Below are 25,825 nucleotides of genomic sequence, written 5' to 3'. Positions count from 1 at the left end.
TTTCAAACCCCCTCATAGCCCTCCAAACTTCTATTTCACATTATTGCTACTTTTCCCTTAGCGTCACTTGGGCTGGATTTCCATTTTTGAAGGATACCTGTTTGGCTTTTAGTAATCTACTGAATCTTTCCATTTAAATATAACAATGGCCATACGAAATTCCATCCAGCCCAGTAGCCTGTCTTCCAATAGAGGTCCTTCAGATGGGATAAACAGAGCAGGTAATCAGCAAGGCTGTGGCCACACTACCCCCTCCTTTTGGAAAGGGCATGCTAATGAGCCACTTTGGCAGAAGCTAATGAGGTGCTGTCATGAATATGCAACCCCTCATTAGCATAATGGCAGCCACACATGCTTCGAAAGTGCTGGTTTCAAAATGCACGCCACTTGTCCAGCCAGGGGCCTTTCGAAATAACCCCCTGATTTCAAAAGCCCCTATTTGGTTTTGGAAAGAAGAAGCTTTTGAAATCAGGAGAGTCATTTCGAAAGGCCCTGGCTACACAGGCGGCATGCATTTTAAAACCAGCAATTTCAAAGCACACGTGGCTGCCACTATGCTAATGAGGCACTGCATATTCATGGAAGTACCTCATTAGCATCTGCCAAAGTGGCTCATTAGCATGCCGCCTCCAAAAGCAGCAGGTAGTGTGTCCACAGCCCAAGTGATGATGACAATTTAATCATGCTGTTTTGTATTAGCTTCTTGCTTTCTCTTTAGCAGAGGTATACACACATCGCTAGAAACTCCATTGTTCTATGACACAGGAGCATCTGTGGAGAGTGTAAGGATTTTAATTTACTCACTTGTTGGGGGCTTGTTTGGACTAACCCTCTTCCCTTTTTTTAAAATTCCCCTTTTAAAGGTTAACATCACTCTGCTAGTTAATGATATTGCTCCACCCATTAGCGCGTTCAACTTAATTTTATTGTAGTCACAAGGGCTATGTCTAGATGGTGCCCTAACCTCGAAATAAGTGATGCAATTTGCGTTATGCAACTTGCGCAGATTTTTTCAAGTAGATTTCGAAGTAGGCTGTCTAAACAGTGTCACGTGCTGAAATAAAGCCCTATGTCAGGGTATCCTTGTACTCTTCATGCAATAAGGTTTACAGGGATTCTTGGATAGTGTGCCCATTATGTCAAAAGCTGTTTCCATACAGGGGATGCCATGTAGCCGTAGTCAAGTATTTAACCGATTGGGGTTCCCTCCGAGATCTCTTTCCACTCATCTTCCCAAGAACTCAGTTCGACTCCAGAACTCGTCACTTTGGTACCTTTCTTTAGCATTCAGCAGTGCTGTAGTGAGTTGATCAAGTTCACATGCAGGGAGGTGGAAGGTAAACATAGCCCCAAAATTACACAGAAACTCTCTCTCCTTATATACATTTACACATCTGATTGCATTTACTGTGCACTGCCTTAAACATTTTAGGGTTGGCTTGCTTTCTTGGTACAAGAACCCTCTGCCGCATCCCCTGTGCTTGTGCTGCCCCTGTTTTGACTTTCTCTGTGTTTTATCTCTTTATTCCTAACTTATTTAGTCAATTATTATCTAGTTCATAGCAAATAATTCCCTGGGTGTCCTTTCTCTTATCTTGGCTTGCTCAGACATTCTGTCTTTTTGGCCTACTGGCCTATGTACTTCTCTTATTTAGCAAAAACATCCTGTCGTCAGCTTAATAATTAATTTACCTCCTTCATCTTATCTTCTAAAATAAGGCCTCCCCCCATATGTTAATCACTCACCTCAGGCAAGAGATCAGCAGTCTGGGGTACAGGCAGGGGCTCTGAGCTGGGAGATGGGGCCAAGGATTCAGATTTGGGAGGAGGCTCCAGGCTGGAGCAAAGAGTTAGGACATGTGAGGGGGTTAGTGCTGTGGGCCCTGTGTTAGGCATCCAACCTTTGCCTCTGGCAGGCAAGTCACCTAGAAGTTCTTGGTCACCACATAACTAGCTATCGTTATTTCTAATGCTACGATCCCATCTCACCATAGCCTCCCTGTGTCCTTCTGTGGCCCTGCCTCCTGGCAGGACTAGATTCATGAAAAATGATGAGCCCATTCTACATCTGTGGCAAGCGGGGCAGATTCCGTATTAGGACATTTGTCCTTCCACCTTGGTCCCCTTCCATGAGATAAATTCTTCAGCTGAGGGACTGGGGCAGCAATTTCCTTCACGGTGCCTTTTCACAGTGCTCTTGTTGGCTACTTCCAGGACTAATTTATTGGCATTCCACATGGGTGCAATATCTGCCCACATGGACCATGTTGCAGAATCAGGGTCTTCATTCCCATGTGAATTAGCAGGTGTTTCTACCTAATACCACATTAAATAGCTGTAATTGCTGATGTTACAAAATATATATTACTGTCATCAGCACAAAAGCTAAAATGACTTCAAACATCTTCGTAACAACTGAAAGGCCTCAGTGTTGAAATGAGCATGCACACATTTGAGTAATTTTGTGAGTCAATGAACCAGCCCACACAGCAGCAGAAGGGTATTCCATTACGCTGCAGCACTTTGATGGATTTCATGTCAGAACCTAATCTGCCCTATTGACCTGATCTTGAATGGGGCTTGTGTTGAGTTTTTTTATGGGCTTTTAAAGGGTTTCCTTTGGGAGGCTAATTGAATACAGTAATATGAATAGCAGCGTTAATGAAATAGCATCTAGTTGATCTGGCAGTGATATGAAGAATTACAACACAGCTAATAATGAAAAGTTAGCTGATTTAATGGCTTTTTCATATGTATTTTTTAACCTTTCATGGTGTTCATGAAATGAATAGTATTGAATTTCATTGTAGGCTGTATTACTGACCATATTCACAAATACACCATATATTGCAGAAGTCTGTCTGACCCTTTTCATTTTCATTTTGAAGTTCTGAAAACAAATAGCATCCCTAAGTTTAAATCTCAAATAATTTTATTTATGGCTAAATCATTGAGCTGAGGGTATGTCTATACAGCAGCCTTATTTTGAAATAAGCTATTCCAGAAGATATATTCATTGCTGTACATCAAGCACTGCTACACACCAAACTGTATTTCGAAATCACACTTAGCTATTTCCGTATACAGAGTCTACACATATAGATCTGTTTTTGAAACAGGCATTGGATGCAATATCACTTTTTCGAAATAGGTTCTTTGCCGTGTCCTACCAGCACCAATCTTGAAATAGCTGTTTTGAAATAGGTGCTATGCCTCGTAGAATGAGGTTTACCGATTTCAAAATAAGCCACTCGCTAGTTCAAACTCATTTTGTTAATAGTTAACCAGAGCACATGGGCACTTTACAAATTAATTAATTGGTAGCAGCAGAGATCCTTTAGCCTTTTGCAGTTTAGAGAAAACTGCTCGGTGGATCAAATGAGAGCATTATTATAATTATTTGTATCTCTACCTTGCATAAAAAAAATCACCTTCCAGGAAGTTGTGACTTTAAGTAAGATGCTGGCTGGAGGTTTTGTACATGCTGCTACTTATTATGGGTTGCAATGACTCAAAAGACCCACGTTGAAGAAGGATCCAACTTCCCATTTCAAAAATGACTGTTTAAGCAGCCCTTCAAGAGCATGCCAGCCCTCCTCCTGCACAAAGCTGCATGTGAGAGGAAATGTTGCAAAACATTGATATAATTTTGTACGTTGAGGTTCCCCCATCCCCACGGGTAGATTTTAGCTGCAAACTGCTTCTCTCTGTGCAGCAGACTACAGTGATAAATTGATGCTGCGGCAGCTTTTTTTTTTTTTCAGTCTTAGCATAAAATGGTCAAATGATGTTCCACTGCAGAATTCAATTTCACAGTTCAGTTGGGTCCTTGATTACGCTGCCAAATTCAGATTAATGTGCACTTAACTAACATGGATCAGGGGACTCCTGGCTGACAGCCAGCAGTAATAGTAGCAACCGAGAACTGAGCAGAGTTCTGTGCCCTGTCCACCCCTGCACGCCGTCAGTGGAACTGATTGATTAAATGAATTCATAGGCATAATTATTTGTAATTGTGCTACATCATGAGCCTGTGTCTGAGCATCCCCCGCCCTCCTCACCGATGTTACACACATTGTCATGAGCTATTTTTCCTATGTTTTAAAATCAGATTATTTTCCAAACATTTGCTTAGATGTATTTTTACCCCTACATTTTCAGTTTGAATAGAGGCAAGGATGAGTAACAATCTTTGTCTGGGAATATAAAAAACGTCATTTACTTTATATAGAAGAAGCTTGGAGAAACTTTATAAGGCAAAGGAACTTTTATGTGAAAATAAGGCGTGTATTATTACTTTTTTTCCATCAAGGGAATGATGCTTGCTGTTGGGTTTTCTTTTTTTTTTTTTTTTGTTTTGTTTTTTAAAGTCTCCTGTTGAGATAATTTCTTCTCAGATTGTCTTGGATTTCAAAGGAAAATTAGGGGTCGGGTGATGCTGCAGTAAAGTAGTTTGTGATCCTGGAAAATCATTTAAGAAATGGTAAATTAAATTAGAACTCGTGGTGCTCATTATGCCTTGCTTGAAGGAAACCTGTTTCGAAAACTGTGAAGACCAAACACCCCTCTCAGGCTCACACAATCACAAGTCTCCTTCATACCCCAGGGGCACAGTCTTAGTGCAAACTTTCATGGCTTCTGCTTATGTTTTGTTTAATCTATTCTAACATTTGCCCATTTTGTGCTCACATTGTCAGGAAGAACAGTAAGTACAATGCCAGTGTGGAGATCTGTAAAGAAGAACCTGAAGAATTGTGGTACATGAATCCTATAAGTTAGGCATTTGAAATGAACGTACTGATGTTGTTTGAGCCTAAAGGTCTTACTCAGTGCAGTTGGAAGAAGCTAAGGTTAGTGTTGCTGAGCAATCTCTACATACACAGAGCAGTGTCTGCTCTGCCATCAGTAGGAAACGGCCAGTAACTAGAAGGAATGAAAGTTGGACCAGCAGGGGAAGAAATTTGCAGCTGGCGAGGTTGTCCAATTTACCTTGTGTGTGGAGATGACAGTCAAGAATATGTAGCATAGCTCTTGGGTTTTGCAGGGCCTATAAAACTTGTGCATTGCCTATGGCTTCCACATGCATCTCTTTACCTCTTGTTATACAGATAGCTTGGTGTTAGCATGGCAGTAAGGGTGGCAATGCGGCACAGACATCAGGTGGATAATGAGTGCTGGATACCACCTACACACAAGTCTTAACAGAGCCCCAGATCGCAGTAATCACTGCTTGTGCACTCAGTGTGTTGTGAACAGATATGGGCAGCTGGCAGAACTGTTGTACCGTGAACCCTATGTTGTCATCTAAAGTGTATGTCACAACCCTGCATGTCCATAGCCATAGCCGTTTTGACTGAATGATGGTGACAGCTGTTTGTTCCTTGCAACTCTGCCAACCAGGAGAGGGTAGATTCACTGGCTGCCCTGTGTGATGTCTTTATGGTCCTCTTTGCAAACAGTGCGCTTTGCAGGATTCAGGGCTTGATTTCCAGAACTTGTGATCTCCCCTCAGCCCTGGAGCTGATGAGCAGAAAAAGGTAGCTTTAGACTTACGTGCTTCTCCTGACTTACTCTATGAAAACAAAGGGAGAGTCTAGCTCAGTGTCTCCTTTCAGCTTTTGTAGAGAAAAAGGGAGAAGAAGGTGGCTGGAGAAGGGAGGAGCTAACACAAGAAGAAACTTGATCTTAATCTGTTTATCTTTTAGAAAAGAAGCTTGAGAGGTGACTCATTGGCAACCTAGAGGTACAAGAACCAAGGGCTGGACATTGAAGCCAAGTAAATTCAAATTAGAGATAAGGCCCAAATTTTTAACCAGGAGAGTAACTAACCAAAAGGAAGTGGTGAGCCACTCTATCAAAATTGGGATGCCTTTCTGGAAGGTATGTGCTAATCAAACACAAATGATTGGCCTCAATAGGGGGGTAACTAGGTGAAATTCTTTGGCCTTTGGGAGATGACTACAATGATCCAGTGATTCCTTCCAGCCTTAAAAACTACATTTTTGGTCAGAGTGCACCAAACTGACAATTTGAAAAATATTTATATTCTCAGCAACAAATTACCAGAGTGTCACTTTAAAAAGAATAGGTATTTAGGTTACATAGAGCACTTCCCCTCAAACTTCAGCAAGCTTTAAGAGAAGTCATGATGCTGGGTATGAATAGATTATGTGTGTTCCTCTTAATCCTAACCCTATAATAAATAAAGTGATCGTTAGGGATTTTTACAAATCACCTCTCCAGCAACAGTCTGTAGACCATTTTAGAGGTTCCTCCTGGTAGTCCTGAGAGTGAAACATGTTGAAAACCAAGCCAGAGGTGAGGAATGACAGTGTCAGGTGGGTTTGTGAGGAGAGCTTTTATTTTTAAATGAAATGTGCACCAAAATGAGGAAGTAGCAAAGCCAGACTGGGACTTCAAAAACGAGAAATCACTCTGGAGGCAGCCACAACATGGTACCAAGGAGGTCGGATTTCATGGGTAACATAAGGTTTACAATGGTCCTAATGCCAGCAGGTATTTTCAGCCACTGATCAATGCGGAACACAACACATTAACTTTGCCTTGTTTCCGTTTTTTGCAGGTGGATTATGATCGAGCACAGATGGTAGTTAGCCCACCACTCTCTGGATCAGATACCTACCCCAGAGGCCCTACAAAGCTACCTCAAAGTCAAAGCAAAGTTATCTGTTCAGGTAGTAGCTTCCAGTACCCTTCCATCTATCACAAAGCTTCTCATTATCACCAGCCTGCCCTCCAGCCAAGCTCTCATTATATTTCCACGGCTTCTTACCCAAGCTCCCCAAGTGTCACATCAAGTGTGTATCCCCCACCTAGCTGGGGTTCATCCTCAGATCAGCAGCCCTCCAGGGTGTCCCATGAACAGTTCAGAGCTGCCCTCCAGCTCGTTGTCAGCCCCGGCGACCCCAGGGAGTACTTGGACAGCTTTATCAAAATCGGAGAAGGCTCCACAGGGATTGTTTGCATCGCCACTGAGAAGCACACCGGAAAGCAAGTTGCAGTGAAGAAAATGGATCTCAGGAAGCAGCAGAGAAGAGAACTGCTCTTCAATGAGGTAAGTGTTGGACAAGGCAACAGTTCTGCAGGTTAGTGATCAGCGGAACTAAATGGTAACCCCTCGGTGCCCAACGGTTAAGTCTTCCACCACTAGGACGGTGTGTGCTGGCGTAGCTACCTGAATCACAGTCTCCGTCTTGGGGAGTTGCCTTTACTGCGGGCATGTTTCTGATTGTCCGTGAAGCAAAATATCTGTCACTTTTATAAACAAATGTCAAACTTCATTTTACTTGATATTCTGCCTTTCCCTCAGACTCAGTCGTCGCTTTGTCAGGAGCCCAGCATAGTTGCCTTGAATATGGAGGTGCTCTGAGACAGTCTCCCAGTTCCATGTTGCACAGAGAAGGGAGGTGGGGTTTTGTACCTGTCTCAGGATATGTTCCTTGGCACCCCAGTGCAGACAAGGCTTTGCCGTTCCTTGCCTTATTGTGCCCACTCCTGCTCAACAGCACAAGGAATGATCTAGTGGATTGGCCCTATTGCTTGGTATGTCGGTACCAGAGAATGAATTCCATACCGAAACATAGAACAGCAGAACTGGAAGGGACCTCGAGAGGTCATGAAGTCCAATCCCTGCCCTCACAGTAGGACCAAGCACCCTCTAGACCATCCATGATAGATGTCTGTCTAACCTGCTCTGAAATATCTCCAGTGATGGAGATTCCACAAGCTCTTTAGGCAATTTATTCCAGTGTTTAAGGAGTTTTTCCTAATGTCCAACCTAAGTTTCCTTTGCTGTGGTTTAAGCCTATTGCTTCTTGTCCTGTCCTCAGAGGCCAAAGAGAACAATTTTTCTCCCTCCTCCTTGTAAGGCTTTTTTGGGTACTTGAAAACTGCTATCACGTTCCTTCTCAGTCTTCTCTTTTCTAAACTAAACAAAACAAGCCCAGTTCTTTCAGTCTTCCCTCATAGCTCATGTTCTCTAGACCTTTGGTCACCCTTGTTGCTCTTCTCTGGCCCCTACTGATGGTTTAGCTGGATCACAAGTAAGTTATATATGATTAGGTGTTTGGATTTTTAATTCTCTGCACACTGGCCTGAGTGACCCCATGAAAAAGGCTTTGCATGACTGACTGGATACAATATGTTGTACTAAAAAAAGAGGCAACAGGCAAAATATGGTAAATAACCATCCTTGTTTATATTTTCAAAAGAAAGCTAATATCCACCAAATGTGATTTAAAAATTATACTTCATCTTTCAGAAATGACTGTTTTGGATTTATAAATCTATTTAGCTGGTGTGATTAGGCTTAGAGGTTTAGCCAAGGTGTTACAGCATAGCATTTCTTGAAAGCAGAGGTCAAAGAAAAATGGTTGAGTCAGAAGTTTCCAGTGACTCATGCAGTGTTTGTCTTTTGCTTAGGTGGTGATAATGAGGGATTACCATCATGAAAATGTGGTTGACATGTACAACAGCTATCTTGTGGGCGATGAGTTGTGGGTTGTTATGGAGTTTCTGGAAGGCGGTGCTTTGACAGACATAGTGACTCACACGAGGTATGTTTGGCTCACATCATCTGTACAGTACTTTAGTATTGAATGCACTCATTCTTTCAAAGGTGCAGCAAAACTTGTGCTTCTACTCAAGCAAAAAGGAATATCTGGCTTTGTCTTGCCCATGCTTATCAGTTTACAGAAGGGAGAGGCAATATTAGCAAAAGTGACACAAACTGCAATCTATGTCTGCTTTTTCCCACTGTAAGTTCTCGATGGAAACTACTAAGTGATTTAAACATGGCTTGGTATTATCAGCAGGCAGGTCTGTAATGTAATAAGTTCATATTCCTGACAAAATGCAAAAACTCTGTCAGAGGAATCTGGAAGCCACTTAAAATATCTGAAAATGTTCAATGTGCCACAGCTCCATTTTTCTACCTTTATACTGATCAACTCTATTAAAAGGTGAATAGAAAGTCCTCCTTTAGCTGCTAAAACCTGAGTCCAGGGGCTTGTGTTTCTCATACAATAACCATGTAGCTCTAAGTGTAGGAATAAGCAACATCCTCGAGAGATGCAAGGCAAGAGCATGCTATTGGCAGCTACTGTTAGGTCATTGCCAAAGGTTATGGTGAGTGCCATCCAGGCCTGGCCTTCCTCCCTGGGCCTCACAGCTATGTTCCCTCAAGCTTGCTACATTTCCGTTGCCACAGATACCTTTTCCTCCTTCGCTATGCATTGCAGAGTACAGGCTGTTTCAGGGTTATAACCCTTATGAGAACCCTGAGAGGAAAGGGGCTTCCTCAGCCCTCTGACCCACAATGCACCTGTGGTGGTGCAGCCATGTTTTGGCCCTTTAGCTATTAACTATAACTGTGGTCACTCAACTATTGTGGTGAAAAGGACATGGGACCAGAGCAGTGTTCCATCTGGCCCATTATCCTGTCTCTAGCATTTATTACTAGCCATATCGGATAAAGACACAGAAAACTCTGTTGTGGGCATGTACGTGTTAAGAGAAAACTAAGCAAATGTCAACATAGGTTCTTTGTGTTGGGAATTCTTTCTCTGTACATCACAGCAGCTCAGGGCCTTGCCTCAATACAGAAGATATACTACATTAACCAGAAGATGTACTACATTAACTGGTATAGCCAAAATGGTACAGTCTCCCCCTTGCAGTATATAAAGATGCTGGTATAACTTTCCCATAGGCTGTGTCTACACTTGCATTCCTCTTTTGAAAGAGGCATGCAAATGAGGGAAATCAAAAATGCAAATGAAGTGCAGATTTACATTTCTGGCACCTCAGTTGCATATTCTTCTTTTGAAAGAAGAAAAGTAGTGTAGATGTGGCTCTTTCAAAAGTAAATTGCATCTTCAAAAGAACCCTTCCTACTTTTTTTTTTAGGAAGAGGGGGTTTATTTTCAAAAGAACCATGTCTACACAGCTTTAATTCCTTCGAGAGAATAATATGCAAATGAGGTGCCAGATATGTAAATCTGCCTGCACCTCATTTACATTTTTATTTCCCTTATTTGCATGCCTCTTTCAGAAGAGGAGTGCAAGTGTGGACACAGCCATACAGAAATGGAAATAAGATATTGTACTGTCAGAATTTTCATATCACTGTAATTGCACCAACATTAGGGGTTGTATTGGTATGCTTATTTCAGTGAAAAGAAATTACAACCCTAATCAGCATAATTACTTCAGTGGATGCCAAAGGTTAAAGGGAATTCCTGACTCTTTGTCTTCCAACTTTTGGAGAGATTAGATTTTTGTCTAACATATGTCCTCTATCCGAAGGTAACCGTGTCAGTCTGTGTCTGAAAAAACAACAAGAAGTCTAGTGGCACTTTGTAGACTAACAGATTTTTTGGAGCATAAGCTTCCATGGGCAAAGACCCACTTCATCAGATGCATCTTACGAAGCGGGTTTTTGTCCATTAAAGCTTATGCTCCAAAAAATCTGTTAGTCTTTTTGTCCACCCAACTTTTCTCCAGCACTCGGGAAGAAGGCAGACAAGGTAAAAGTGTTTTATGTTCTCCTTGCATCAAAACCACACAACTAGCATGGGCTATGTGCAGGAAATTTAATTAGACCCAAAGAAGAGGACTCCCAGTTTAGTAACAAGTAGTAATTCAGTCATAAAAGTTATCTGACAATGTAGAGGCATGGTCGGGTCACTAGTAAGGAGGAATTGTAGATATGATTTTTTTTTTTTGCATATCAGTGGAGACAGTACTTAATATGTAAGTTAACTATGCTACCGCCAAAACATCTGAATCACTCTGCCAGATATCTTTGACAGGAATTTAATGTCAAACAGATGTTTACGTAAAACTGCTATTTAAGATGTCATAATTTTTTTGCAACTACAAGAATCTTTCCTGAATCTTGTCCAACTTTTTATGCCCTATCCCCCAACAATTTTGCTGAAATGTTGTAACATTGACATAACAGAGTAAAAGCAAAAGTCTCTTTGGTGGGCATTTTTGTGCTAATATTATAGAGGAAACTTTGGCCAGCAAGACAGAAATATAGTGTCTTTTATTGGTTTGCCGAGAACATAAGGTGAGTGGTGAGTCACAAATGAAATATGGATTGTTTCTACCTCTCTCATTGAATGACCGCTACAGGAAGTTCTGTGGATGAAGGCTGCAGTGATCGAGCACGCGATAAGAAGGCTTACAGTTCATTAACTGACTTCAATTTCATTGGTATAATGATGGTTCAGCGATGTGACAGTCTTCATTTTCCATGAATATTTCTTGTAAATGATGACTGGACAACAATCTCTTACCACATAATTAATGAGGTGCTGCTTAAAAAATCATTTTTAATGTTTATTTGTAAAAGACTTAAGAGGAAAGGAAATAACCCTAAAACAGTTACACGCAGGACACGAGTCCACATGCTGTATTTGCTTGAAAATCCAAGTATCATTTCCCTTGCTCATTCTCTCATGACTCCATCTCCAGTGGTGATTTATTCTCCCTGGCAAATAGTGAGCTTTCTGTAAATGTAAGAACAAATAAAAGAAGTTGACTAACTAAAAATATTACATTGCACTGTGCATGATGTGTATTTAATGCTGCAGTCCGACTCCATTTTTAAAACTTTTCCCCATGCTCCAACATCCAAATAGTATACTTGTTCAGTTTTTTTAAATACACATAACTGCATTTCTGCTCTGGTAAGTGATTACCAAAGTGGCACCAGAGTGTTCCCGGTTTGTCATCTGTCAGTGACTGGCACATAAAATTTACTCTAGTTACAAATAAGAAGGCTCCCGGCCTTGCTAACTCAGTGTGTGAGCTGAGAGCCAGACCACTTCCTTCTCACACGTTATCACCAGTAACAAAGAACCTCTTGGTCAGATTAGGCCCTGTGCAGCCCCATTGTCTTTAGATCCTTCAGCTTGCCTGCAGTGGCATCTCTGCAGCCTTTCTGGTGTAAATGGATTTACACAGATGTAACACTTGGAAGCTAAGTAAAAAATGTGGTATAGATTCAACCTCTCTAGTCCAGAACTCTCTCGTCTGACAGCATCTATAATCCAGCATGGTTTTAGTAATCCAGATGACCATTTATCGTGCTCATGGCCACGTTTCCTGTGGTCCCATAAAGTATGTTTACAGCCACCAGTCCTGGCTGTCAGTGTTCTGTGCTACTATTTAGCTGTAATTTACCCCAAATGTCTTCCAAGAGCCCAGTAAACAGTGGAAGTGTTTGGTAATACTGCTAGATAATATTGACCTCCTGTGGTCTGCCAAATTCTGTTGTCTGGTACTGGTCAGGTCCTGAGGGTGCCAGACTAGAGAGGTTCAACCTGTACAAGTTCAGAATGCTCAGAAAAGAAGACCATCCAGTTGACTTTTTTCTCTGTGTTGACCCTGCAGAACTAAAAGTTGCACACAAAATTCGAATTTTACTTTTGTTATCCAAGTCAAGAGACATGATTTGGACAGGGAATAGATCTGTTGAGCAAGGAAGTATCATTTTTGCATTGTCACATTTCAGAAGAGAAGCACAGCGTAAAGACAGAGTGAAGACATTGCGTCTCAAGATTATTTCCGTGTCTCAGTGTTTCGTTTGTTGTGAGGGCAAGCCCACCAATGGAGGGGGAGGGGCAAGGGTGACAATTGCAAAGGAGCCTGTCATTTCAAAGGATCTTGGAGCTCCCAGACACCACTGCTGCCAAAGGAGAAGTGCTGACATCCAAAAGCTCTGGGCCCCTTTGAAACACCACAGGAGGGTCACTCCACTGCTCTGCATGAGCCAGCACCGTACTCAAGGCAGCGCTAAGGTCTGACTGCCCTTGGCCCACTCCTTCTGCCCAAAGCTCCTCCCCTTGCAGGCCATGGAGCCAGGCCCCCATACACCCTGCCTCCAGGCCCTTGGTGGCTGTCGGCCTTTCTGTGTGAGGCAAAGGTTCCTGGTAACTAGGGACTGGTGGTGCTTAACCTCACTAATCACATCCCACTCTCAAAACTAACGATGCTAAACTGCGTGGACAGCTCAGAAGCAACCAAAAGGCTACAAGGCTACTTAAGGTGTTCCACCAGTGGCCAGACACTGCCCCAGGTTTTACCCCGCAACCTGTGCCGATTGTTACGGGACCTAGTCCAGTGGGGTTTTCAGAGTGTGTGACGAGCTGCACCGTTCCCCAGAAGAGACGACAGACAGGGATCAACTTAACCACAAAAATGTTTTATTTTAAGAGAAGGGTGGTTCTTATAATGTGATTTTTCTTTTTATATTATATTAAACTATTTATATCTGTTTATATTTTTATACTATGAATACAACTATTTATTTCCCCTGCTTCCTTAAGCCTTAGCACAGGATTTGAATACTTGCAGACTAGTAGCCTTCACTATGTAATATTATTGTTATAAACAACACTGCTCTAAACCCTCCTAACACTTACTTGTGCTCCGGAGTTATGCATAATGCTCTTCGTCGCATGCTGTAAGGAAAAATTATAGCAGAACTGTATATTTATATTTTTATATGTATATATATTATATTATGCTCTTACGCACTTCTTCAGCTCTTCCTATTGGTGGTTGAAGGCTGCTCAACCCTTGGCCCAATTACCTTGGGGAGCAGATGTTGTATTTATTTAAAGAGAATTTGCCTAAGCTACACTATAGGACTTAAATTAAATGAGTTGCCCTGCTGGCCAGGCAGGGGAGAGCTCCAAAAATAGTATGCGGGTTTCCCCTTTTAACGGGCTAATGCTTTACCTGGAACTGCCTATGTCGACCCCCGATTACGGGAAGCCCTTTACTGCAGAACCAAACCAATTTTACCCTTCTGGGTTTTATGTCGGGGTTATCCCTTTAACGGGTTGTCCCACGACTGCTCTTACCTCCGCTTAAGGCGAGGGAGCTAACAGTTCTGTACACAGTTTTAATAATGGCTACAACTATATTAATCCTATTCTAGTCTTCTGTCTGCGTGTGTAATATTAAGGCTACGTCTAGTAAGACCGCCTCCTGTGCTTTACAATATGGCTATAGGAAGTGGGGGTTACAGAATATATGGCGCACCCCAATTAAACAATGTTAGAATTCCTAGGTCTACCATAAACATAGCAGCAGCAAGGAATAACTATTAACAATGTAACTACTAACAATGTTACAGATAACAAGAAAAACACTAAACCTAATTCCATAACTAACAATTACTGTCTATCTAACCTAAATACTCATAAATGTATGGAGGATTGATGGTGTTAAATACCTATGCCCTCCTGATCTGTCCGTCCGGGCGCTGGGCCCGCAGGTCTCTTCTCCAGGTGCTAGGAAGAAAAGCCCTCACGGCGCGCTTATACGGCAGCCGCGGACAGGCAGACAGGAAAGCAGAGGGGAAAGAAGAGAGGCCAGGGGGAAAAGGCCGGCGTGGTTTACAAAAACCCCCTGGCAGAAAAGCAGCCTGCAGTTCCACCGCCAACCCGCAGGGGTCGGCAGCTAAAGCAACAGGACCGCTCCTGTGGCCCACCCAGACAGGGCACCTGCCGGCGCTGACTGTCTAGGTGAGCCTGCCTCAAGCAAAGCTCTGAGGTCTTTGGTAGTGATTCAGTTCAGTTCAGTTCTTCTGATCTTCTGGGCTGGAGCTCTTCGAAAAGGCTTCGTAGCCGGAGCTCTTCGCAAAGGCTTCTGCGTCCCGCGACGGCTGGGGAGCGATGACTGACTTGCAGGTCCGCTTCAGCTTCTCCGCTCCGAATCTTCGGCTACCAGCAATGTCCAGCTCTTAACGCAGTCCTTTTTGGTCTTCCGTCCGCTTCTCTTCTCGTCCTCCGGTGGACTGAGGTGGCCGGGGCTGCGCTCCAGAATTTATGGAGCCAGGGCGGACCTGGTTGAGCACCTGCACCTGTCAGGTCTGCACCTGCGTTGCCCCGGCAACCAAGATGCACATTCCATATGAATATTTATGAGCATCCTATCTCACCCTATCAGAACCTAGGATTTTAAACTTATGCTCATGAATATTCAGTTACCTAATGAATATGCATTTCTAACCGGCAACCCTAACGGCTGCTCCCTATACCTTACATTGTGCCTATGTTACGTAAGCGCTTTTACACTATATTTTTGAATAAATCTTTCTTTATTTTTATTTTATTCTTAAGCGGATTGATAGAGAACACTGTTAAAAAAATAAAAGTAAAACTTTTTATTTTTAAATTGCTTAATTTCTCGAGGCTATCCGGAAAGGGTAGTGGAAGACACACACAAACCTCACAGCCCATGGCCAGGGACATGTTCTCTTAAAAGAGGAATTTACAACAAAAACGTATACAATGTCTGCAGCATATTTGCTGTTCTTCAAAGAGAGATATTCTACCACCTGCTGTCATGAGCAGTACTGGAGCTTCTCCAGGCAGCTGTGGCTGCAGTTCCATCCGTTACCACTGGGGTCACCTGGAAGGCTGAAACTCCTCCAGCTTTCAGACCTCCTAGCTGCTCTAGGACATCAGGGACAGAGTTGAGGTTGTCATGTGCGGTCTGTGGAGTACAGTAGTTGGGTAGGTCACGTGCAGGCCTGCGGCTGGAGGAGTGGTGGGTGTATACTGTTAGGTGGCTTAGCTTTTCTATCTCTGTGCTGTTGTGATTTTTATGTCAGGTATGTTGGTAATGTATGAATATGAAAATAAAGTTTCTGATGCAGCAACAATTAACCGCATAGAGTCCTGTGTAGCGTGAAACCAGCATGGAGTGACTAACAGCTCTTGAAGGCCAGGGTGTGAGATTGTTCTGCAGGCCTCATAATAACCCCTCCTCCTCTCCAAGCCTGATATCATCATTTAGGAGCTGACCAACAGAAAACGCTTCCAATCCATGCCACCGTATCGCATTGGCTGGAGTGCACTGGAACGTATTTCCCTTCAGAATGGATTTCCCTTCTGTAATTCCACTGAGCCTAATTTCTGTATGTGGCTGTCTAGTTGGACAGAATCTATGACTTTAATCTTAGCAAGGATGCGGGGTAATGAACAGCCATGAGTAGGAAAGACCCCATAGGCCAGGTCTACACTAGACCTGAAAGTCAATTTAGGATAAGCAGTTGTAGCTATGGCAATTGTGAAGCAAGAATCAATGTATCAGAAATCACCTAATGTAATTCTTTTCATTAAGGAAGGTCAAAGTGAGTATTTCTCCCATTGACCTCACTTGCTCCTTGCAATAGTGAGGAGTATAGGGGTTGACAGCTGAGCCCAGACAGATCGATTTTGCATGTCTTTACCAGACCTGTGAAATCAAACTCTGGAAGATGGATCCTGACTGGGTTGATCTTCGCAAAGATCAACTTGGCTAGGTTGATCTTCCCGGAAGTGTGGACAAACCTTTGGAATGAGAAGCAGAAAGAGAGGTAAATTTGAACTTGATCAGCACCTTTGAAAGACTTGTCTGCTGTCTGTCACCACTACATATTGACTAGACTGGGGCTGTGTCACTATACACCTGCCCTATGTCCTTGTCTGTTTCTTCTTTAGTTTATTCCTCTTTTTTCCATGGGTGATCATGCCTCGCCTTCTTGCCTTCTAGAATGAATGAAGAGCAGATAGCTACAGTTTGTCTGTCGGTACTGAGAGCACTGTCCTACCTGCACAATCAAGGGGTTATTCACCGCGATATAAAGAGTGACTCTATACTTCTGACAAGCGATGGAAGGGTGAGCCATTAACATTTTGCCTCCTACTGTATGTCTGAGACAATGTAAGGCACTGCCACCTCTGAAGAGTTTATAGAGTTATTTCCCATCATGTGGCTGCTCTGGGATGGAATGATGAAGATGAGGAAGTGGTGTGAAATGCTTCTCTTGGGGTGTGGGGTGTCCTCTTTCTCCAGGCTGGTTGAGGCTGGGAAAGCTGTAGAAGTTTCTTAACAGAATTTTCAATTGACTTGACAGTTATTTATGAACAGTAAATAAAAGTTTACAGGAAAATGCCATGTAAAGGACCTGGACATGGAGAATGAAATCTTCATAAAAAGCAGTTGCCTGCAGAATTATAGGTATGTTCTTCCACTACAAAGAGTAGCTCCTCGAGAATGCTGTTGGTGAAATGATGTATTTGCTTGCAGTCTGTGATTAAGCCTCTTCATGTCTGTATGCAGTGTAGAGAGCTCCAGGCAGAGTAAACATGGTAAACATTGGAGACAAAGCTGGAACTCAAACTCTGTGGAATCCAGATTACATGTCAGTAGATCGCAGTACATTCGATTAACACCTTCCAAACAAGACAGTCTTGGACCTGAAACCAGGCTGTGCAAGAAGTATAACCAAGCCCAAACTGTATACAGCAGTGTTTCAAAACCCCAGTTAGTGGAGCTGAACACAGTTCATTCTGTTTTCCATGATTGTAGTAGGGTCTGAGAGGAGGTGGCAGAGCACCATACAGAATGGCGGCTGCCAGCCCCTTCCCCAGCCCACCTGGCTACCCACTTCCTAGTGTTCTCTGTGTGGACCGACTGGCTTGCCATTTGAAGGCAGGGGTAGATCTGGGACTGGGAATGTTCCTCTCACAGTGGTGCAGGAACATTTTTAAGACTGGGACCACTGACACTGCCTCTTACCCCGTCCTCCCCCACCAAGCTGAAACCAAGAGCAAAGCCCTGATGTGCGGGGCCAGCCGCTGGGACCTGAGCATGGGGCTGGCAGCTAGGTCCCCCAGCATGCTAGGGCAGCAACTGAGAACATGCCCCTGCCCAGCAGTAGCCAGGACCCCAGGCGCAGAGCCAGCAGGAGGGATCCTCTCCCACCCACTGCACTCACCAGCTCTGGGGTCCTGGCCACTGCTGGCTGCTTTGCTCTCCCAGCAGCACGGATCTGGGGGAAGGGGCAGGAGCAAGACACAGCAGCTGGGGGATCAAAGCAGCCAGGCCATCTTGTTCCACTTCTTTTCCCAACACTGCCAGAGTGAGAGGAGGGAGTGGGAGTCCTGCTGCCTCCACCAGCCCCCAGTCCCACTCATTCCCAAGCTGCCTTGGTTAGGGGTAGAGGAGGGGTGGGGGTGGAGCACGAGCAGGGAGAGGTGGGGCCTGGGTCCAAGTGGCAGTTGGGTCTCTGGGTACATGGGGAGGCAGCCAGGACCCTGAATACTAGGCCAGGAATTGTCCTGCACCCCTGGTTCCCTCACGTGTCCTCACAACCTCTTGTCCTCTTCAAATGGCTCCTCCACACCCCTGTTAGTAAATGCCAGTGGGTTTCCTTTTTACCTGACTTCGGGGAGGGGAGGGGATTCTTCAGTCCATATAAAATATTAGGGATGATACCTGGGTACTGGAACAACACTGCAAACTCCAGGCACAGCAATGTATCTGACTTGTTCTTTGTATTCCAGGAGAGCTTCGGGCCCCATACAGCATAATGCGTTTACATTGTGCTAGGTCCCTGCCCCACACACCTTGCAGTCTGAATTCCAACTCCCAGTCCGCAGAGCAGGCCAGGCAAGAGCAATTGTCCCCTCTTTCCCCAGGACACCCCATCCCCCAAGCACATGGCTTTGTAGATCACCAGTGGACCTGGCACTGCCTGGCAGCAGCGGTCACACCCTCCGCATTCCACACAGCAAATAGGGAGGGGTAATGGTGGAAAGGGGTGCAGCCTGGGGGGCCAGTCATGGACAGGCCAAGAGTCCTGGGCCAGATTATGCAATCATTTTGGCTGGGACAGGCCCGTGGGCTGGGAGTTTGAGACCCCTGGTCTCAATAGACAAGACAGACCAAAGGGTGGGGGAAAGGTAACATTGCATCTCCATCTTACAGAAGCCCAAGAACATCCAGGGAGCCTGTGGTAGAGCCAGGACTTGAACCTGAGTCTTTGGATTCCAAAGATAAACTCTGGTCCCTATTGAAACCAATAGCAGAACTCCTTTTGACTTCGATGGAGCCAGGATTTCACCCCTACTCTGGCACTTCAATAATAAGACTGCTCCTCCCAATTTGGTCACTTTTATTGTCTTCCCCTACAAAGGGGTATTCTTCCCTGTATAGGCAAGGGCCCTCCCGTTAGAACTAAACATGCCGGTATCAGAGGAAGTCAATCCATACATGTGAAAGTCGTTCAGTCTTTTCTGCGGTAGAGTTGCTGAAGCACCATCTGAACTGCTTTCAGGATCTGCATGCAATGCCTCGTTAAGCTTATTGCCTTAGTACTTATTATTTGCAATGCAGATTTCTTCATGGCTCTGTCGTGCAATTATCTTTTTTTAGAAAATCGTCTTTTTTATGTACTCGGATAAGCAATAGATATGCAAAAATTGTTACAGTCCTACGAAAGAGCTTCCAACTATGTATTATTTCATCTCTTCTCCTTGCTGTAAACTGCAAAATATGTTTGGCTCAGGCAACGTGGGTATTCTTTGTTTTGTTTTGTAAATACCTACATTTCTATGGTTTGGTTAAAAAAAAGCCAACTGCCCTTAAGAAAAAATAGCATCTGAGTTGAAGCCAAAAGAAAACAAATCAGCACTAGTAATGAAATGCTGGTTCTGCACAAGGCATTGATTTATTGAGCTTCATCTTTAACTCTTCATATAGCTGTTCGGGCTCGTTTCTTATGCACAAACCTCAGCCTGACATGGGAGGTGAATAGCAGACACCCCGACTTAATGTATCCTGTCAACACACATTTGAAAGAGTAGGATGTTTACTTTAATATAAAGTAAATTGTGGAGCTGTCGAGAGGTTCCATCATGACAAAAATGGGGATAAACGATACCATCAGCATGTTAAAATGACTACTTTGAAACATTTGCTTTTGTTTCTGTTAGTTGTATGGCACAACAACCATGTAAAACAAAATCTAATATTAAATACATTACAGGTGTCATTGGAAAGTAACAGTGTTGCTTACTTTTCTGGTCAACATTATCATCTTCTTCATCACAATCTCTTTTGAGAGTGTGGGAGTTACCACAGTCTTCAGTACTAAGGTGTGTACATAGTTGCATGCATGGAATTCTTCTGACTCCAGACACATTTGGTTTTGCAGTGATCCCTATAGACACAAGTGGAAACAAGGTTTTTTGGAAGTGCAAGTACCATTGGGCTATTGAAGAATACAGGAAGTACTTCATCTATGTTGCAGCAACGAAGGATCCTGTGGCACCTTATAGACTAACAGAAAAGTTTTGAGCATGAGCTTTCATGAGCAAAGACTCACTTCATCAGATGCTGATCACATCTATGTTGCAATGGTTCTATATATGCAAAGATACACACACATTATCTTTGCCAAGATGCTCTTCAACACTATCCTGACATGGTGAGAATTTGGCGAGTAGCTTGTTCTTCTTGATGGCAAGAGTGAAGTCCAAGCAATTCAGGTCCCTGAGGCCTCATTTTCTTTCTTATTGCGGTCATTCTGTATTGCTGCCAACTTCCTTCCTGGAGAAATTATGGATTATCTGGCACTCTGTCCCAGTTTGGCAAGATCTTTGAAGTGTAAGCTCCCACTGTGAAAATCACTTTAAAGCCAGAGTTGTTGCCAGTACCAAATAGCACTGGAAGAGTCACATCCTGTTAGTGTGTATACAGCAATACGTATGTTGCAGACCTCAGGAATGAGTGCATCACAGATCCCCTGCACAGGTATGAAGCAGTGCTTATCGATCCACCTGTTACCTATGTAGTCCATATTTGGAAAATCTTGAACAGCCAGGATCAAAGCATCTGTATCAGGTGATCTAATTATCATCATTCTTTGACACCAAGAGATCCAAATGCCATATTGTCACAGGAACACACAAGTGACTTTTCTTTCCCATATGTCAGTGATATTTCTTGTGACGCTGGACTGTCTGTGACTGTTCTGGAAATACCATGCGAGCCATTGAATGAAAGGAATTCTTCCCATCAGTGGCCTCTGCCCTAAAGTTTATATTATTCTCTCTCTCTCTTGGATGAGATTTCCACCCGCATGAAATTGTGCCCATCCTTTTGGAATGTACACACCTCCCTGGAGTCTTTTGTTGATCCACTTCAGCTCATCATAGCTGATGCAGACTCCATGAAGGTGTAGTGCATGTCAGTGAAACTCTGAGACCTAAACTTATGAGGTAGCTGTGCAGGAAGCCTTATGCACAGCAATATGATGATTTTGGAATTGTTATCTGGTATGTGCTTTGAAGATGAAAGGCACCTTCATTGCGTGTCTTCTGAAGGCTGATACTTATTGCTGGCTGAATTATATGCCTCCTTATCTGTGAACCAAAAGACAAACTACTACACCAATAGTGGCACTAAAGCTGCCGCCCTCTATAAATTACAATCACTTCTTTAGATAACATTCAGGGGCTTCCATTGTGGCTATTTCAGATCAAAGGATTGAAACAACAAGAAGCTGTTCATCAGGCTCATACTCCAGATAAATATATTCAAAATGGTTGGATGAGTTAAATTCCTGCTTCAGGTTGTCAACAGCTTGGATATCATCAGCTAACGTTATTGTGTTGGGTAGAATAATGGTAAATTTGCCTTGTCTGTGCTGTGCTGGCCAGGCACCCAGCTCTGGGCAGAACAGAGAGCAGAGGCTGCTGGCCAGGTGCCTGGATCTGAAGGCAGAATGGAGAGCAGTGGCTGCTGGCCAGGCACCCAGCTCTGCAGGCAGAATGCAGAGCAGAGGCTGCTGGCCAGGTGCCCAGCTCTGAAGGCAGAATGAATAGCAGCTGCTGCTGGCCAGGCACCCAGCTCTGCAAGCAGAATGGAGAGCTCTGGAAGGAAGGAAGGAGCAGGAAAGGAGTGAGAATCCGGTGATTTGCATGCTCCAAAGGTGCTGGGAGGCAGCAGGAGAAGCAGATAAGTGCAGGGCTCCAGTGCTCTAGGATGTGAGAGGCATATGGGGCTGGGTGCAGCAAAGGGAGCACAGGGGTCACAGTTGGAGCCCCAGTGGGCCGTGGGCTGTTGCAGCCCACTGACGTGAAGGAGGGCCACTGATGCAGCCCACAGCCTATTCTTAGTTGCCCATCCCTGCCTTAGAGTAATATTTGATCAATCCTTTAAAACAGTTATCTCCTCTACATCTAGGAAGCTAAGCATTTGTAATATAATATACATGCCAGACAACCTTAATGAGACTGGTGCTCCCAGCTTCATTTTAAGCAGTTTATATATACCAAAGGTATTAATACATGGCTCACAGCAATTCCACAGCAGTGCCCATTCATGTTCTTCAATTTTATTATTTATTGGTAGATAAAATTATCAGATTTTGGGTTCTGTGCCCAAGTTTCCAAGGAAGTTCCGAAAAGGAAATCTCTCGTTGGCACACCATATTGGATGGCACCTGAGGTGATATCCAGACTGCCTTACGGGACTGAGGTAAGCGTAACAGGTGCATTGTTCCCTGCTGCAGTGTTCAGCTGACATGACTGCTTGCTCGCAAACAAAGACCATTTTGAGTGACTTCCTTGCTCCCTGTGCAGATAGGTATAGCTTGAATATGCTTATTACTGTAAAACGGTATCGGGGGTAGCTGGGATAGTCTGTTTCAGCAGCTGGGGAATCCTGTGGCACCTTAAAATCTGACACGGGGTAGCCAACCAGTTAGGGACTAAAACCCATGTGGACAGAGTGCAAAGAGACACATATTATACATTTATTTTTATCTATTGATCTATCCATCTATCTATCTTATATATATCTAGATAGATAGATCAATAGATAAAAATTAATATATAATGTGAGTCTCAAAGCCCACCCCCTTTCCCAGAGCCAGGCCACGTACCCCCAGTTCCCTGCTCTAACCCAATCCCACTTCTTTCCCCCAAAGCCAGGCACCCCCAGACCTTCCCCCCAGCTCTAACTTGATGCTGGCGACCCATGGGAGCCACCACCGCCACACACTTCTCCCACCAAGCACTGTGAACAGCACATCCAGCACACAACTCCAAAGAGGAGCCATGTTTAATAGCTCAAGGAGTCATTAGCTTTGGCTGTAAGCTTTCATGGGTTGGGTGCATCTGATGAAGTGTATTACAGCCCACAAAAGCTTATGTCCACATAAAGTTGTTAGTAAAAATGTATGCATTAAACTGTAATCATGGCATGTAGACTAATGAAGCAATAGGTGGCATCTGAAAGCAATGACATTATACAGTGACGTCATACAGTATGACTGCCTAGGAATGCAATCAAACAGTAATAAACAGAATTTACTTATTTCACGCTATACAATGCACTCCCTGTGCATTTTTAGCTTCAGTGCTATAATTAGAGAGAATTGCCATAATTTTCTCCATAATGACCACATTTTAAGACCCTTTACAATAATTCCGGGGGCTGATTTTTGGACTGAGGCATATGCAGTGTTGTGTATAAAAATCCCAGCCCCACTGTGCCTCAGTGTGTGTGTGTGTGTGTGTGTGTGTGTGTGTAGTTATCACTGCTGCATATGAGAATCAAGTATTTGCATGTGTGAACAGCCAGTTATATGTGTAATTTGTCATTCATGGTGTTTTGTCATTGTTTGCATTGTGATAACAAGATGTGGCTCAGAACTCCACTGTGGTAGGTGTGTTACAAACACGCAAAGCAAAGGGGGTCCCTCATTCCCAAGGATGAACAGAGGGTGCTGTTAGCCTGATTGTGATGAGGGTGGGATTTTGAAAAATGCTCAGCATTTTTCTGATTCTGCTCCATTGCAACGAGCTAAGCCAAGGCTGAGAGGTTTGGAAAATCCTGCTCCCATTTCACACTCATTGCAAGCAATTTTATCCACTTGCACCTCACTTGCTGTTCAAAACATACACTGAATAGTCTTTCACTCACCTCTCCAACCTGCCAAACATTTCTGAAAAAATAGGGATTTCCTCCCATAAGTTTCTCTTGTCAGGACTTGATCTTTCGATTCCCTCGTGTTGAACCTGGATGGCTCTTCGCATAGGGGCCCATTACCAAGCTGTAGACAATCTAGGTGAGGGCAGAAACACTTTGGCTATGTCTACACTAGCACACTACAGCCGTGTCTACACGTGCACGCTACTTCGAAGTAGCGGCACTAACTTCGAAATAGCGCCCGTCACGGCTACACGTGTTGGGCGCTATTTCGATGTTAACATCGCCGTTAGGCGGCGAGATGTCGAAGCCGCTAACCCCATGAGGGGATGGGAATAGCGCCCTACTTCAAAGTTGAACATCGAAGTAGGGCACATGTAGACGATCCATGTCCCGCAACATCGAAATAGCGGGGTCCGCCATGGTGGCCATCAGCTGAGGGGTTGAGAGACGCTCTCTCTAGCCCCTGTGGGGCTCTATGGTCACCGTGTGCAGCAGCCCTTAGCCCAGGGCTTCTGGCTGCTGCTGCTGCAGCTGGGGATCCATGCTGCATGCACAGGGTCTGCAACCAGTTGTCGGCTCTGTGGATCTTGTGTTGTTTAGTGCAAGTGTGTCTGGGAGGGGCCCTTTAAGGGAGCGGCTTGCTGTTGAGTCCGCCCTGTGACCCTGTCTTCAGCTGTGCCTGGCACCCTTATTTCGATGTGTGCTACTTTGGTGTAGACGTTCCCTCGCAGCGCCTATTTCAATGTGGTGCTGCGCAACGTCGATGTTGAACGTCGACGATGCCAGCCCTGGAGGACGTGTAGACGTTATTCATCGAAATAGCCTATTTCGATGTCGCTACATCAAAATAAGCTATTCGATGTAGGCTTCACGTGTAGACGTAGCTTACATCAAAGTAGCCTATTCTGAAGTAAGAACATCAAAATCGGCTACTTCAACACGTATCGTCTGCACGTCCTCCAAGGCTGGTGCCGTCGAGGTTCAACGTTGAAGTAGCGATGGGGCATGTCAAAAGGAGCCGCCCTGGAAGGAAATGTGGAGAGTCCACACACACAAGCGCTCCCCATTGAAATAAGGGGCCAGCAAAGCCTGCGGAGAGGGTCACAGGCTGGACTAGCCCTTCTGGGGCAACAGCAATTTGCTCCCATAAAGGGCCCCTCCCAGACATACTTGTCCTGCACAGCACAAGGTCTGCAGAGCTGATAACCGGTTGCAGACCCCATGCACACAGCATGAACCCAGGCAGAAGCCCTGGGCTAGGGGCAGCTGCACGTGGCATCCTTAGAGCCCCTCTGGGGCTGGACAGAGCTTCTCTCAACCCCTTAGCTGATGGCCACCATGGAGGACCCCGCTATTTTGATGTAGCAGGATACGGATTGTCTGCACACACCCTACTTCGACATTGAACGTCGAAGTAGGGCGCTATTCCCATCTCTGGACAGGAATAGCAATTTCAACGTCTCACCGCCTAACGTTGATTTCAACATCGAAAATAGCTCATGGCACATGTAGACACGACATGTGCTATTTCGACATTGTGCCAGCTACTTTGAAGTAGCCGGCTAGTGTAGATGCACCCTTTATGACTGGCCATGATGCTTAAAGGTCCAGCTGTCTGTCAAGAAGGCAGAAAACTGCAAAATTAAATGTGCAGAAGCTTCAGAGAGGGCAGTTTCTGCAGGTTCATGCCCAAAGAAAATGCTGAGTTACACGGGAGGCTTATGTGAACATCAGTAAATGCATACAGAGGAGTGATAAGAAGGTTTTGGATATTGAGGCCCAAATGAAAAGGAATAACCAATGCATAACGCACAATAAAAGATTGTTGTTAACATTCTTCATTGAGCCCAGACGACAGAAGGGCAGTTTGACCCATGACCTTTGCTTTGGTCTGGTCTGGTCTGTATACTTCAGTTTTGAAAATTTGTGCTTCAACTGTATGTTCTATCTTCCCTGAGGTAAAAAGCAAAGCCTGATTTTTTTTTTTGGTCCTTCAAGGCAGAAAATTTCAACA

The 25,825-nt window shown here is 44.2% G+C and overlaps 1 protein-coding gene across 2 annotated transcripts in view; it reads left to right on the top strand.

Annotated features, from left to right (window-relative positions):
- PAK5 (p21 (RAC1) activated kinase 5) overlaps positions 1 to 25,825 on the top strand; it is an 88,620-nt gene that overhangs the window by 56,903 nt on the left and 5,892 nt on the right. For both annotated transcript variants that reach the window (XM_074988467.1, XM_074988466.1), the window contains 4 exons: positions 6,584 to 7,075; positions 8,443 to 8,576; positions 16,579 to 16,705; positions 22,228 to 22,353. In XM_074988467.1, coding sequence (XP_074844568.1) covers positions 6,584 to 7,075; positions 8,443 to 8,576; positions 16,579 to 16,705; positions 22,228 to 22,353 — 879 coding nt within the window. The remainder of the gene's footprint in view (positions 1 to 6,583; positions 7,076 to 8,442; positions 8,577 to 16,578; positions 16,706 to 22,227; positions 22,354 to 25,825) is intronic.

This window comes from Carettochelys insculpta, chromosome 3 (genome assembly GCF_033958435.1).
Source record: "Carettochelys insculpta isolate YL-2023 chromosome 3, ASM3395843v1, whole genome shotgun sequence".
NCBI classification, from domain to species: domain Eukaryota; kingdom Metazoa; phylum Chordata; order Testudines; family Carettochelyidae; genus Carettochelys; species Carettochelys insculpta.
This window is presented reverse-complemented; position numbering and strand designations above follow the sequence as displayed.